Consider the following 16,125-nt stretch of genomic DNA (forward strand, 5'->3'; position numbering starts at 1 on the left):
TTCAGCTGCAGAAAAGAGTTTGGCTTGGCCAGTATAGATGCTGTCTGCAACAGGAGCCACTTGATGTTTTCCCACCCTGGTACTCTGGAGAGTGGTCAAGCAGCCATTTCTTTTGATCCTCATAGTTCTGGCCTCATCATCCCTGGTATACAGACCTGGTTCACCACCTAATGGGCTGTGATGATGGGGGATTCTGATCCTTTCTGACTTTTGGCCTGGTTCTTGCGAGGCATTGCCTGAGAAATAGGGACTCAGAAGTTCAGAGATGGTCTGCCTCCCTGGCAGTCTAGTTTATCAGAAGACATATTGAGATAAGTGCAGGTTTTTCGTATGCTTGTTCCTGCTGGGATAGAGTTATTTTGAAGTATTCTATCAATATAAGAACAACCCACAGAGTTTTTTATGACAACTTAGTTTTTGTCATAGTGGTTTCTTGGATTGATTTCCATGGAACACTGAGGTCTTTTTCTCCGTGATAGTAACCTGCCTTCATAGATTTCTGATATAATTTATGATATCTGAATATCTTTAGGTGTTTTTCATATTTTGGATATTCAGCTTGTATAGTATTTGTTTCTGCCTCCTTGGCCTACATCCAGAAGTTATTGCACAGAGTGCTACTTCTTCTTATGGTCTCTATGCTGGAGTTCCTGCAAGAGAGTTTGGAGCAGCATTTGTTTCTTCGTATTTGGCTCTCTCTTGTTTTAGGGGGAAAGGTGCAAGGCATTTCATTTGCAGTTCACAGTGATGTCATATTTGGCCCCTGCTTCAGGAGGTCTTGCTGCAGTGGGACTCTTATTTAATGGTCAGTACCCTGGTGGGACTACATTTCAAGTTCTTGAAATGAGCTCCTCTGAAGGATCTTATCCTAAAGGCAATACACCTGGTTGCCATTTGCTCAGCCCAGCAAGTTTCTGTGTTCTGCAGGGCCCTTACTTATCCTTCACCTTTCGTTCTAATTGAATTTGATATGCCATCATAGTGCATCTGAGCGGTTCATTTCACAAAACTAGATAGGAAAACAAATTTTTAAAAATGGTGAAAATTACATCATACAATAAAAGGAAGGAAGAAAAGAAATAAACAATGGTCTCTGAGATGGTTCCACAGTCAACTTGCATCTCGCGTTTAAGGGCCAGGCCATGTAAGACCCTGCTTTATGTCTGAAAAGGATGAAGAACATTTGTTGTTTCAACAAATTTCTCCACTTTTGAAAAGACTCCATTCCATGTAAATTGGTAAATTTGGTTTCTCTTGTAGCTTTTATGGCAGAGTGTTCAGCGGAATCTCCTCAGAAGCTCTGTGTCCAGAGTGTATTCTTAAATAAAGAGAACTGCAGATGGTGGCTGACAAAATGCGTGTTTGCTTTTCGACTATCGAGCCACATTTTGAGTTAATTTGCACTCTAAAACAATCACACCCTGACCCAGATAGGGGGATTATTTTTTCTTAGATACCCCTGTAAGTGTGTAATCAGGTATAATTCCCTTAAATACATTTTCTTTGAACCATCTCATTTGACGGCCTTCCTCTCCATGAAGCGCCTTGAAAAAGGAGAAACATCAGTGTCTCAATAATTAATTTAAGCTCTCTTTCAGCAACAGATGACGTGAATTGGTTTAATTTGTTATTGTATTATATTTACTCCTAATTCCTTAATCTTGGATCCAATGTTGAGGACTAGTGTGGGATTACCGTATTTTCACGTAAATAACGCACCCGTGTAAAACGCGCACACGGGTATAGCGCGCAGAAAACACAAATTTATGTACAGAAATTTTTGTATACCGCGCACATCCGTATACCGCGCATGCTGCCCGACTCTCCAGTCGCCCGCCCCGACTCTCCTCTGGCCACCCCGACTCTTCTTTCGCCCGCCCCGACTCTCCTCTCCCCCTTGAAGTCCTGTCCCCACCCTGAAAGCCTGATGCCCCCCCCCGGACGTCCGATTCATCCCCCCCCGCAGGACCGCTCGCACGCACCCCCACCCTGAAGGACCGCTCGCACCCCCACAGCCTCCCGACCCCCCCATCATGTAGAAGCTCCTACCGGTGTCTTGCTGCTTCCCCTCTTGCCCCGCCGACTCCCCGACACGATCGGGGCAAGAGGGAGCTCAAGCCCTCTTGCCCCAGTCAACCTTGGCACCCCCGACACGATCGGGGCAAAAGGGAGCCCAAGCCCTCTTGCCCCACCGACCCCCCAACTCCCTGACAATATCAGGCCAGGAGGGAGCCCAAGTCCTCCTGGCCCTGGCGATCCCCTCCTAGTTGTTCGGGCCAGGAGGGAGCCCAAATCCTCCAGGCCACGGCGACCCCCTACCCCCATCCCGCACTACATTACGGGCAGGAGGGATCCCAGGCCCTCCTGCCCTCGACGCAAACCCCCCTCCCCCAATGACCGCCCCCCCAGCCGACCCGCGACCCCATGTGCCTCAGGCCCCGCCCCCAGGAGGGACCTAAGGCTCCCGGGCCTATTCTGATTGGCCCAGGCGCCTTAGGCCCCAACAGTAGGCGGAGCTTTGGGACGGATGGGCCAATCAGGCCTTATTCCGTCGTTGGCTGCCTGCCGGACAGGCGGGTTTGGCTCCCGTCTGTCTGGCCAACTACAGAAAGGTACGGGGAAGGGGGGTGGGGGTGTCGTGGGGGTCAGCCAGGGGGGTCGCGAGTAGGCTGGGGGGGCGATCGGAGGTTCTTGGGGGGGGTCGTTGGGGGGAGGGGGGTTTGCGTCGAGGGCAGGAGGGCCTGGGATCCCTCCTGCCCGTAATGTAGTGCGGGGTGGGGTTAGGGGGTCGCCGTGGCCAGGAGGGTTTGGGCTCCCTCCTGGCCCGAACAACTAGTGGGGGGGGGGGTCGCCAGGGCCAGGAGGACTTGGGCTCCCTCCTGGCCCGATATTGTCGGGGAGTTGGGGAATCGGCGGGGCAAGAGGGCTTGGGCTCCTTTTTGCCCCGATCGTGTCGGGGATCGGGGGGGCAAGAGGGCTTGAGCTCCCTCTTGCCCCGATCGTGTCGGGGGTGCCGCGGTTGGCTGGGGCAAGAAGGCTTGAGCTCCCTCTTGCCCCGATTGTGTCGGGGAGTCGGCGGTCCTTCGGGGTGGGGGTGCGGGTGCGTGCGAGCAGTCCTGCGGGGGGTGAATCGGACGTGGGGGGGGGGGGAACTATGTAAAAAAAAATTTGGACAACACGCTCACGCGTATACCGCGCAAGGGTATGTACGGTTTGTAAAAACACGTATAACGCGCGCATTATATGCGTGAAAATACGGTAAGTTGAAATTTTATTACCTTTTATGTAATTTTGGTTTATTTTCAAGTTTGAGAATAATTAATGATATGTTTTCTTGATCGCACTTTTCTGTACAAGATTATACGCTTGTTAAATGAATTTGAAAAATTCATAAATAAACAAAAAATAAAATAAAATAAAACAAGCACACCCATCGCATTGATTAGCAATTCCATTCTACCTACTTTAGTTTCACCGTTTTTACAATTACTCATACGTAGCTTAAAGAACTATAAATAACTCTCAGATTTGTTGTTGGTTTCAATTATAATGTGCCACACAAAAAATATTTGCTCCATTTAGTGTGTCAGAGCTAAAAAAGTTTGAGAGGCACTGCAATAGTGACATAAGAGAATACGACCATAGTACACTTCCCCCTCTGTATTCGCGGGGGTTCGGGGCAGAGCCGGCTCGCAAATATTAAAAAACCGCGAATAATATTTGGGCCGGTTCTGCCCCTAACCCCTGCTTCCCCTGGCTATTTTAAGCTCTGAACCCCCCCCTCCCTTAAGCCTTACTTGGTGGTCTTTCAGGCAGGTTTTCAGGCAGGAGCGATCTTCCCACGCTCCTGCCCCGTGCAGATCGCTCACAGGAAATGGCTGCCTTGTGCTCCTGTAGTCTCGAACCATTTCTTGTGAGCGATCTGCACAGGGCAGGAGCGTAGGAAGATCGCTCCTGCCCTGAAAACCCGCTAGACCACCAGGTAAGGCTTAAGGGGGGGGGGGGCTTATAGGGCTTAAAAATAGCCTGAAAAATGAAAATGTATTTTTTGATCTAAAACCGTGAATAAACGAATCCGTAGATACGGAATTTGTGAATACGGAGGGGGAAGTGTATTTCATAATTGCTATTTCCATTATTTTCTATTTATCATTGAATATATTAGAGAAAGCTAACATATGAGGCATGATTTATGAACCCTTATTCTGTAAGCACAAAATGGAGGAGGGAAAAAAAAAAACACAATACAAGATTATCTAATCTTACTTACCTATTGGGCATTGCTGTGAAGTGAGTCAGTGGTGGAAATGTGCCAGAACATCAATTAAGAAGTGATGTCATGTACAAGAGTCTGTTGTCTCATCTGATTTTGGCAACGAATATTAAGATGCACATAAAATGTTAGAGATGGACAGAGCTGACACTGGTACCTGGCCAATATTTTAAGATATTTTAGTCATAGTAAAGACCTTTCTGCATCTTTCAAAATTTTGCAACAAAATGTATAGTGGACAAATTAAAAAATAGTTGTGATATAGAGCTGTTTTATCATAGAATCAAAGCCAGCTGAAAATTGCTGGTCCTGACAACCCTCCATCCCAGGGGTATCAAACTCAATCACATAAGGGGCCGAAATCTAAAACATAGGCTAAGTCGTGGGCCAAATTTTTTATTAAGATACTTAAGGTCCTTTTATTAAGGTATGCTAACCGATTTAGTGCATGCTAAATGCGCACCTTAATAAAAGGACTCCTTAGTCTTTGTAGAAGTCTAGGGTTACAATCTCTCCAACCCCACGACGGCTCTGTGATGTAAACAAAATAAAGACTTTCCTCTCTCTTTTAGGGCTTAGTTCACGCTTGCTGTCCAACACCAGCTCTGGCAGGATACACATTTCAAATTTGACATATTGTAATCACAAAACAAAAAATAAATTAATTTTTTCTACCTTTTGTTGTCTGGTTATTATTAAAATCATGTTAGTCCCAGGCTCTGGTTGTCTTCTGATAACTCACTTGCCAGGTCTCCTGCACATTTGTAGTTTCCTTCTTTCTCCGTGCTAACCATCCATCTTCCATCTCTGTCCTCCCCTTCTATTTCGTTTCCCTTCCCCAGAGGTCTGGCATCTTTCCTTTTTTTTTGTCTTCATCCCCACAGCTGCAGCAATGGACCTCACCATCCCTAGATCCACCATCTCTCCTTTTCTCAACTACCCTTTCATCCAGCCTCTCTCCCTCCTTCCCCACCACCCCAGGGTCCACCATCTCTCCCTTTCTCTTCCCAACTATCCTCCTATCCAATATATCCCCCTCCACACCATCCCTTGTGTCCAATTTCTCTCCCTTTCTGTTCCTTCCCTCCCTCTATCCCATTGTCCACCATCTCTCTCCCTCTTCTTTGTTTTATACCCATTATTTCTTCTCCTATCCCTCCCTTAGTCCGGAATATGCATGTCTCTTTGGGCCCCTCCCTCTGTGTACTTCTACACTAGGACCCGTCCCAAAGGCCTGCATGTTTTCCTCCTTCTTCCGGTCTCACCTTTGAGATTTGGGCTCACTGTTCCTTTCCTCTCTCCATCCCAGCTTCCCGGTCTCATCTTCTAAACAGCCTGCCAAGGATCGTCAGTCGGCCGTAGTGAACCTAGCAGGCTGCCTCGGCCTCCTCAGCTTGTTCCCTCTGCCGCAGTCCCACCCCTCCTCTGACATACAGGATCGCGGCAGAGGGAACGTGCTGCGGAGGTCAACGGCAGCCTGCTAGGTTCACTGCAGCCGACCGGCATTCCTCGGCAGGCTGCTTAGAAGTTGAGACCGGGAAGCCGGAATGGGAGGTAGGGAAGGAACGGCGGGCCAAATCTTGGGCCAAATTTAACGGGCCTAAATTTGTCACCCCTGTTCTAGCCCTTGAAGCAACAGCGGCAGCTGGTCCTGACAACCCCCACTCCCTCCCACCCCTGAAGCTGTAGCTGAAGCCAGTGAGCAGAGGCTTCCAAATATCTCCTCTGAGTAACTTACCAGTTAACTATAACCAGATATTGGTCAATTGAATATCAACCCCATAATATGAATGTACTGGAAATAGGAACTGAACTCTGTAAAGAGATAAAGAAAACATTTGAGCACATACTGGAATCGGTTACTGGTTCTCCAGAGGTACTTGTGATGTTTTGTTTGTTTGGGATTTTTTAACTACCGTAGTTTACAAACTGACAAAAAGGATCTCTCTACCAAGATACCTGTATAACTGATAGATTGAAAAGTGCCTAATAACCAGCTCTCCTTGTTTAAGTCTGTGTCTATTCAATGCCGTATTTTAGTGTTTCTGTTGTAAGCTACCTTGGCTGAAATAGAAAAGTGGGGAATACGTTTGTTATAATACGTTCCTCAGTTGTGTAGTGAAGGATCTGCCCAACTTGCTCTATACTCTTCCCATAAGGGGACACACAGTCTTGTTGAGGTGTAAACTGCATAATTATTTGAAAGTCCATTTCCTGCCTTTCATTTGGAATTTGGAAGTTTATTAAAATGCCGTCAGTCAATTGAGGTTGATTGAGCCTGTAGATAATGTGCGACACTGTACATTTTATTTTGAACAAAGTGGCTGTATAGGTATCGAAGGATGAACATTGTTTACTCAAGAATTTATGATACTCAGTAGCTAGGATGTCTGAAGAAAGCACTTTTCAAGGATTTGTGGTCACATGAGGGACTTTTTGCAAACTTATCTTTGTTTTCTTTTCTCTCTTGATTAGGTGATTTCAGAATGATAATTGGGGAAGACAAATCAAAAGTATTGAACATTGTGAAGCCTAACATGCTACACTTTCGAAATCTATACAAGAACATATTACATGACTGTCCTGATGTGATATATAAGCAACATCAGGGCAAACTAGAGGTAACTTAAATTATTTGACAGCAGCTAGGGAAATTATTTTGACAGAAGATAATATATAAAGTCATAAGATTCTCCAAGGACAAAGCAGAATAGGGACACTCACAATTGAGTGATATCATTAAATGAATCTGGAGCAGTAGAAACAAACATGAGCTTTCTTAGTAGAATGTTCTGATCTCTTCAAAGAATCCAGCAACGTTTAAAAAAAAAAAATGCTTCATGGTTTTTTCACCTGTTTCACTTCCTTTCCCCTTAATTTTGCATGGCTGCAGCCTGAACCAGTGCTGGCATATAGAACATTGCTATTATTTGGGATTTTGCCAGGTACTAGTGACCTGGATTGGCCACTGTGAAGATGGGCTACTGGGCAAGATGGACCATTAGTCTGACCCAGTAAGGCTATTCTTATGTTCATAGTAGCTTCAAAAGATCCACTCAGTGCAGAAGCACCAGCACCCAGAATGTGTACCTGCTATATATGGGACTTAGGTGTGATATCTGCAGCTACTTCACTTTCCAGCAGATGAAGCTAGAGGTCTTTGTGACTGTTGAGCCTATAGTCTTTTTGGCTCCCTTAAATTTGGCTTGGGGAGTTTTCAGCATGATATAGCGGCAGAGCAAAAAAATTGAGCCTGCACTTAATGATTGAAACAGACAGGGTTTTCCCTTGAAGAAGCCATATGTGAAGGGATTTTCAAAATAAGTGCTGCATTTAAATGGCATATTTGTGTTTAATAACAAGTGCAGATTTTGTCATCTGACTCTTGCTCTTTGAAAATAGTGGGAGTCGGATGACAAAATCGGCTGTGGCAGACCCTTGAAACAGCATTTTGGTGCAAAACCTGTCGAGTCTGCCTCTCCCGAGTCTGAAGATTTAATGAAACTAAAATGATAAGTGGCTATAGCACTTTATTTATATGAAAAACAGGTTAAATTATTAGTTTAAACAATATGATGGGCCAGTGAGAAGTTCTCACGCAATTCTTCTCGCTATAGAAAATTGGAGAGCGGTGGTACTGAGGCCCGAAGATATGTTATTCTAAAATTGTATTTAAGATCTGATGTGCACTTGGGAAGAGTTGTGGGTTGTGTTTAAATAATTTAGACATAAGCTGAATATAATCCAATTTGGCACACAGTACATGCCTGCATATCTTGTCTGACAAATACCTTTTCCGTTGGTTTCTTTTGTACGCAGATAGATAAAAGTCCAGAAGGCCAACTGACAAAACTGATGTCTTTGCCAATGAACCTACAGCAACAAATAACTACTTTAATAGAGACCCCAGGGAAGAATAGAGATGTGGAAGAGATATTGTTGCAAATTGCTCAGGATCCGGAATGTGGCATAGTTGTAAAGCATGGTAAGTCTTGACAATAAAGTTTCTCTGAACGGGAAGCAAGAAGCAGACGAAAAGGGCTCGGTTAAATGCTGTTTTAGGCCAGTAACTTTCCCGTTGAAAATAGTGGGCTATTTGTAGGAGTTTTTGCTATACCTGTCACGGGAGTGTTTTGTCAGCAGTTAAGATAAGTGCTAGGTGCTATTCAAGAAAGTATATCGTTTGTTTTTCTTTGCACTTGTTGAAATGTAAATTTTCCGTTTTAATGACTGAGGCAGGAATGCTTGACTACAGACACATATTTTCAACTGGTACCTAACAAAAGTCCCACTATAGTCATAAACTTCAGTGTTAATCTTTTAAATAAGAAAACCACACTAAGAAACCACTGTCTCGAAGAAGTCAAGCAAATTGGTGAAGCAAGACCTTCCCTGCTTTAGTTAGGAATGATATATTTGACAACGGTCTGACAAATTCATTTTAATGCACACTAATATGTAAACCAAAGTAAACATTTTAAAATTGAGAAAACAAAACCTTTGCACCAACACATTCCTAGTTCATATATTGAAAACTTAAGTGGCTTGCTTTGTCCCAAACAGTGGATTCAGAGCCATTGCATTAACCTGTCCACCTTCAAAGTCATCTCTGATAAAACAAGGATTAGCTCAAAGAGTTCCCCAGTGGCCCTATTAAACAAGGAAACACCCCACCTCTTCTTGACCTATTGATTTTAGAAATAGACGTCACACTGGGAGGGTTGTCAGACCAGGAGTTTCAGTGATGGTACAATATCCTTGGAAAACAACCCATCTTCCTTCCTCCTACACTTCCCTGGAATAACTCAGCAGGCGTAGCTAGGTCAAGTTTTCCTCACCCTATTTACACAACCAGATTTAATAAATCTGCTGGTTTCTCTGTAACCAGGTCATGCATAAGAGGAAAAAGTTTGAAAGTATTAGGTAAGAACATAAGAGTTACCAAAGGTCCATCAAGCCCAAGATTCTGTTTCCAACAGTGGCCAATACAGGTCCCAAGTACCTGGCAAGATCCCAAAGAGTAAAAATAGATTTTATCCCAGGACAAGCAGGCAGCATATTCTTAACGTATGGGTGACGTCACCGACGGAGCCCCGGTACGGACCTTTTTAACTAGAAAGTTCTAGTTGGCCGCACCGCGCATGCGCTGGTGCCTTCCCGCCCGACGGAGGAGTGCGTGGTCTCCAGTTTCTTCGTTTCCGCGGAGCGAAGAAGACGCATGTGCTTTCAACGGCCGTTGAAAACTCTATTTTGCCTTCCCGCTCGCGATTTTTTGATCCCTTTTTGTTCTATATTTTGTCTTTTGACTTTAACTTCCTTTCAAAAAAAAAAAAAAAAAAAAAACTCGTGTCTTTTCTTTGCTTTTTTGCAGCCGGCCCCGGCGGGGCCTGTTGTAATCATACAAGCCTCCGGGTTTGATTTCGCGGAGGCCGTGTTTCCCTTCATGCCCCCTCAACCGGGCTTCAAGAAGTGCCAGCGGTGTGCACGCCCGATCTCTCTGACTGACCCACACAATTGGTGCCTTCAGTGTTTGGGTCCAGAGCATCGGGCTGACACCTGCACCCGCTGTGCAACTCTCAAGAAACGCACACTTAAGAACCGGCAAATACAGCAAAATATTCTTTTCGGTACCGGTTCTACCATGGAGCAGGCCCCGACGTCGACGGCACCGCCTAAATCGGCACCAACCACATCGACACCGCCTGATCCTCCTTCGGGGTCGATAGCGCCAGGTAAGCCGGCTAAGAAGCCTTCCACTTCCCTTGAGCGACCTCCTGTTACAGCGGTGACACCGGTTCTTCCGACGTCCCGCCGATCCCGTAAACGCTCCGCTCCGATCACGGTGAGTGCCTCGTCATCGGCCTCCTCATCGCCGGAGCGTCGAGCAGCACCTATGGTACCGAAGAAATCTAAAGCGGTACCGGTGCCCCCATTGGAGGACCGGATCTCGGCCATCCTCCAGGACAAACTTCAGGAGCAGCTACAGAAGCAACTCCAACAGCTCCTTCCAACCATACTGGCACCGCTCCTTCCGGTACCAGTCCAGACCGAGCCTGGTACCGCCCCACCGGTATCCACCCCTTCGGTACCGCTGAACACATCCATGCCGGTCTTATCTGCTCAGCCTGTACTTCAGACTTGCTCGGCAGAGGACCCGACCCAGGCCCCAGATCGACGCCAGTCATCTCGGGACCGGGATCGGCACCATTCCTCCAGGGACAGGGATCGACGCCGGTCTTCATCCCCCGGCACCGTATCTATGCGATCTGACAAGTCCCTTTCTAAAACACGCCATACTGAGCCGGCTGTCAGGGACCCAGACCTGTGGGAGCAATCCCCACTCGGTACCGAAGAGGATGCCTCTTCTACCGATGAGGAACCCTCTATGGCTGAAACCACTTCCAAGCCCGAGCAATCCTCCTTCACGAAATTCCTTCGGGAGATGTCTGCGGCTCTCTCCATCCCACTTGAGTCCGACTCCAAGAAGTCCCAGGCATTTTTAGAAGCCTTGGACTTCGACCAACCTCCCAAGGAATTTCTTAAACTCCCCGTACATGATATCCTACGGGAAACATTTTATAAAAATTTGGAAACCCCACTGACTGTTCCAGGTGCTCCTAAAAAACTGGACAGTTTATACCGGGTCATCCCGATCCCGGGATTTGATAAAACCCAATTGCCCCATGAGAGCCTCCTCGTAGAGTCCACTCTAAAAAAATCTCAGGGATCCAGTGTGTATGCCTCCACCCCTCCTGGCAGAGAGGGAAAAACTATGGACAAATTTGGAAAGCGCCTGTACCAGAATGCCATGCTGGCTAACAGAGCCAACAATTACTCGTTTCATTTTTCATTTTATATGAAACACCTGGTCCAACAACTTTCTGCTTTGGAAAAGTATGTACCCGAGCGTAAAATCCCACTTTTCCAACAGCAGATTTCCAGCCTCCTTCAGCTCAGAAAATTTATGGTGCGCTCGATTTACGACTCCTTCGAGCTTACTTCACGAGCCTCTGCACTAGCTGTAGCCATGCGACGCCTAGCCTGGTTGAGGGTGTCTGACCTTGATGTGAACCACCAGGACCGTCTCGCCAACGCGCCCTGCCTTGGTGATGAACTTTTTGGGGAATCTCTTGATACCACAACACAAAAACTTTCGGCTCATGAGACCAGATGGGACACCCTCATTAAGCCTAAAAAGAAGACTCCACCTGCACGACCATACAGGCCTCAGTCCTCTTATCAACGTCGATTCTCTGCCAGGCCGCTGAATCCTCCTCAGCAACAATCCCGCCGGCCTCGCCACCAACAACAACAGCACACTCAGGCTCGTTCTCAGTCCCACCAGGCGACCAAGCCTCTCCCTTCGACTAAAAACCCTCAGCCCTTTTGACTCCTTTCTCCAGGGCATAGCCAGTCTCCAACCTTCCATGCCTCTTCCTCAGCCTATCGGAGGCCGCCTCACCATCTTCCTCCACCGCTGGGAGGCCATCACGTCAGACCTGTGGGTTCTCAACATCATCCGTCACGGATACTCACTAAGGTTCCAAACTCTACCCATAGATCATCCTCCCGTAGAGTCTGCTTCTCACTCCTCCCAAATTCCTCTCCTCCTTCGGGAGGTCCAATCCCTTCTCCTCCTCAATGCCATCGAAGAAGTTCCGCAAGACCAGAGGGGTCAGGGTTTTTACTCCCGCTACTTCCTGGTACCCAAGAAAACGGGAGATCTTCGTCCTATCCTCGACCTCAGGAACCTCAACAAGTGTTTGGTCAAGGAGAAGTTCAGAATGCTCTCCCTTGCCACACTTTATCCTCTTCTCTCTCAACACGACTGGCTATGTTCCCTGGACCTCAAGGAGGCCTACACCCACATTCCAATCCATCAGGCTTCACGTCGCTACCTCCGATTCCAGGTTCAGAATCACCACTATCAATACAAGGTGCTGCCCTTTGGTCTCGCATCATCGCCCAGGGTGTTCACCAAGTGCCTGATTGTGGTAGCGGCCTTTCTCAGGTCCCACAACCTACAAGTGTTCCCCTACTTGGACGATTGGTTGGTGAAAGCAACAACCGCTCCACTTGTGCTGCAATCCACACACCACACCATCTCTTTCCTCCATCTCCTGGGGTTCGAGATCAATTATCCCAAGTCGCATCTGCTTCCCACGCAGCGCCTTCAGTTCATCGGAGCTCTTCTCGATACCAACTCCATGAGAGCGTTCCTTCCTGCCGACCGGCACCGGACACTGCTTCACCTCTGTCGACAGGTGCTCCTCCAACCATCCATCCCTGCTCGCCAGATGATGATTCTTCTGGGTCACATGGCCTCGACAGTCCATGTGGTTCCTCTGGCGCGACTCCATCTGAGAATACCACAATGGACCCTCGCCAACCAATGGTCACAGACCAGGGATCCTCTTTCTCATCCCATCTCTGTGACATCATCTCTTCAGCAATCTCTTCAATGGTGGTTGAACTCCTCAAATCTTTCCAGGGGCCTCCTTCTTCATCCACCCCCTCATTCCATGATCATCACCACAGATGCCTCCCCCTATGCATGGGGAGCTCACATGGGGGATCTACGCACCCAGGGACTCTGGACCCCTCAGGAGCGTCAACATCACATCAATTTCCTGGAACTCAGAGCCATGTTTTATGCTCTCAAGGCCTTCCAGCACCTTCTCTATCCTCAGGTTCTTCTCCTGTGCACGGACAACCAAGTCGCCGTGTACTACATCAACAAGCAGGGAGGCACCGGATCTCGTCTCCTTTGTCAGGAGGCCCTCCGAATTTGGACCTGGGCCACAGCCCACAATCTGTATCTCAAAGCCGTCTATATCCAGGGCGAACAGAACTCCCTGGCCGACCGGCTCAGCCGCATCCTTCAACCTCACGAGTGGACCCTGGATCCTCCCACTCTCCACTCCATCTTTGCTCGATGGGGCACTCCACAGGTGGACCTCTTTGCAGCTCCTCACAACCATCAGCTGCCCCAGTTTTGCTCCAGACTCTTCTCTCCACATCGTCTGGCCCCGGATGCTTTCCTACTCGACTGGACGGATCGGTTCCTCTATGCCTTCCCTCCACTTCCTCTGATGTTGCGGACCCTGTTCAAGCTCCGCAAGGACAGGGCCACCATGATTCTCATCGCTCCTCGGTGGCCCAGACAACACTGGTTCTCCCTCCTGCTTCAACTCAGCTCCAGGGAGCCCATTCCTCTTCCTGTATTTCCTTCTCTGCTTACGCAGCAACATCAGTCGCTGCTACATCCCAATCTGTCTTCCCTCCACCTGACAGCTTGGTTTCTCTCGGGCTGACCTCTCCAGCAAACCTGTCTCAGCCGGTCCGTCGCATTTTGGATGCCTCCAGGAAACCCTCCACACTCCAATGTTACCATCAGAAGTGGACCCGGTTCTCCGCTTGGTGTCTCCTTCATCATCACAATCCCACCTCCCTGGCGGTGGAAACTGTACTGGACTATTTGCTCTCTCTCTCCGACGCTGGCCTCAAGTCGACCTCAATCAGAGTCCACCTCTGTGCCATCACTGCGTTTCATGAGCCTATTCTTGGAAAACCCCTCACGGCTCATCCTCTGGTTTCCCGGTTCATGAGAGGCCTCTTCAATATCAAACCACCTCTTCAGCCTCCCCCCGTCGTCTGGGACCTCAATGTGGTTTTGTCAGCCCTCATGAAACCTCCTTTTGAGCCTCTTGCTACTACCTCGCTCAAACTTCTCACATGGAAGGTGCTTTTCCTCATTGCCATCACCTCTGCCAGGAGGGTTAGTGAGCTACATGCACTGGTCGCCGATCCACCGTTCACTGTTTTTCACCATGACAAGGTGGTTCTGCGTACCCATCCTAAATTCCTTCCTAAGGTGGTTTCAGCCTTTCACCTCAACCAGTCCATCGTACTGCCTGTCTTCTTCCCAAAACCCCATTCTCATCCTGGGGAACAGGCTCTTCACCAATGTTCCCGCTAAGCTGCGCTGGCCTGCGTTCGCGCACAAAATATTACATCGCAGCGCACAAGTTTCTCTTCACAGCGCACACACGCGTCGCAAAGGTAAGGGGAGGTAAGGTAAGGGGACGCATTGGGGGGATTGCACTTCCCCACAATTGCCATGCTTCGGTTCCTCTTCTTCCTTCCTTCCTCCCCCCCCCGCGGGACCCTGCGGCACCATCAACTCTTACTCCCTCTAATGTCGGCCCTGCAGCTCCAGACTTCCTCGCACCTTCTCCCCTCCCCCTTTGGATCGCTATTATTTTAAATGTTATAGCCGCGGAGCTGTATCCATCAGTGGAGATGTCTAACCTCGGCCTGCCCCGGAACTCTTACTGCAACAGTGACTTCCTGTTCCTGCCTAGACGGGCGGCTGCTGCAGTAAGAGTTCCGGGGCAGGCCGAGGTTAGACATCTCCACTGATGGATACAGCTCCGCGGCTATAACAGCTCCTGCAGCTCTGCACTTCCCCACAATTGCCATGCTTCGGTTCCTCTTCTTCCTTCCTTCCTCCCCCCCCCCCCCCGCGGGACCCTGCGGCACCATCAACTCTTACTCCCTCTAATGTCGGCCCTGCAGCTCCAGACTTCCTCGCACCTTCTCCCCTCCCCCTTTGGATCGCTATTATTTTAAATGTTATAGCCGCGGAGCTGTATCCATCAGTGGAGATGTCTAACCTCGGCCTGCCCCGGAACTCTTACTGCAGCAGCCGCCCGTCTAGGCAGGAACAGGAAGTCACTGTTGCAGTAAGAGTTCCGGGGCAGGCCGAGGTTAGACATCTCCACTGATGGATACAGCTCCGCGGCTATAACATTTAAAATAATAGCGATCCAAAGGGGGAGGGGAGAAGGTGCGAGGAAGTCTGGAGCTGCAGGGCCGACATTAGAGGGAGTAAGAGTTGATGGTGCCGCAGGGTCCCGCGGGGGGGAGCGGGGAGGAAGGAAGGAAGAAGAGGAACCGAAGCATGGCAATTGTGGGGAAGTGCAGAGCTGCAGGGAAGAGTGTTGCGGTACCCAGCTGGAGGGAGAAGGAAGATGAGGGAGGGAATTAAAGGAGATGCCAGGGCTTGGAGCGTAGGAGGAAGGTATGCCAGTCTAAGGGAAAAGGAAGGGGGAGATGTGAGAGCATGGAGGGGGAGTGAAAGATGGAAGAAAAGGAAAGGAGAGAGATGCCAGAGAATCAGGGAAGGGGAGATACCAGACTATGAGGAGAGGTGTGGGAGAGGGAAGGCGAGGAGAGAGATGCCAGACCAATGGGGTGAAAGGAGAGATGGAAGGGGGAGGCATACAGTTTCTGGAAGGGGCATAGAAGGAGAGAAGATGCCATATAGGGGAAGAGAGACGGCAGACAGTGGATGGAAGGAAGAGAGTTACAAGAAGATGAGGAAAGGAGAAACCACAGAAGACAAAGGTAGAAAAAAATTTCTATTTATTTATTGCTTTAGGAGACATGTGTCACTGTTTCTGTGAAGCATTGTATGCAGAGTCCAGCTTCTTGCTGGTTCAATTTAACCTTTGTCTATGTATTTTTATTTTATCCCCCCTTTTACAAAACTGTGAAGCGTTTTTAGCACCAGCCTTGGTGGTAGCAGCTCTGATGCTCAGAATTTTATGAGCATCAGAGCTGTTACCTCCGTAGCTAAAATCCACACTACAGTTTTGTAAAAGAGGGAGGGGTTAGTTTGTGATTACATATTCCTTACTAGGCGAAGGTGTTTTCTGTGTTCTGTGTGTTTTCTGTTAGGATTGACGGTGTAGGATTGATCTGTGCTGGTCTGGCTTGTTTAGTTTTACAATGGGTGTATTGATGTACTGCTCACTGCAATATGTAAGATGCTGCCTTTTCCTAGGTGA

At 48.3% G+C, this 16,125-nt stretch overlaps 1 protein-coding gene across 7 annotated transcripts in view; it reads left to right on the forward strand.

Annotated features, from left to right (window-relative positions):
* Positions 1-16,125, forward strand: part of TAMM41 (TAM41 mitochondrial translocator assembly and maintenance homolog) — a 330,305-nt gene that overhangs the window by 83,975 nt on the left and 230,205 nt on the right. For all 7 annotated transcript variants that reach the window (XM_033926289.1, XM_033926286.1, XM_033926287.1 and 4 more), the window contains 2 exons: positions 6,749-6,894; positions 8,093-8,258. In XM_033926289.1, coding sequence (XP_033782180.1) covers positions 6,749-6,894; positions 8,093-8,258 — 312 coding nt within the window. The remainder of the gene's footprint in view (positions 1-6,748; positions 6,895-8,092; positions 8,259-16,125) is intronic.

The sequence above is a fragment of the Geotrypetes seraphini genome, chromosome 17, assembly GCF_902459505.1.
Source record: "Geotrypetes seraphini chromosome 17, aGeoSer1.1, whole genome shotgun sequence".
In the NCBI taxonomy this organism is placed as follows: Eukaryota; Metazoa; Chordata; class Amphibia; order Gymnophiona; family Dermophiidae; genus Geotrypetes; species Geotrypetes seraphini.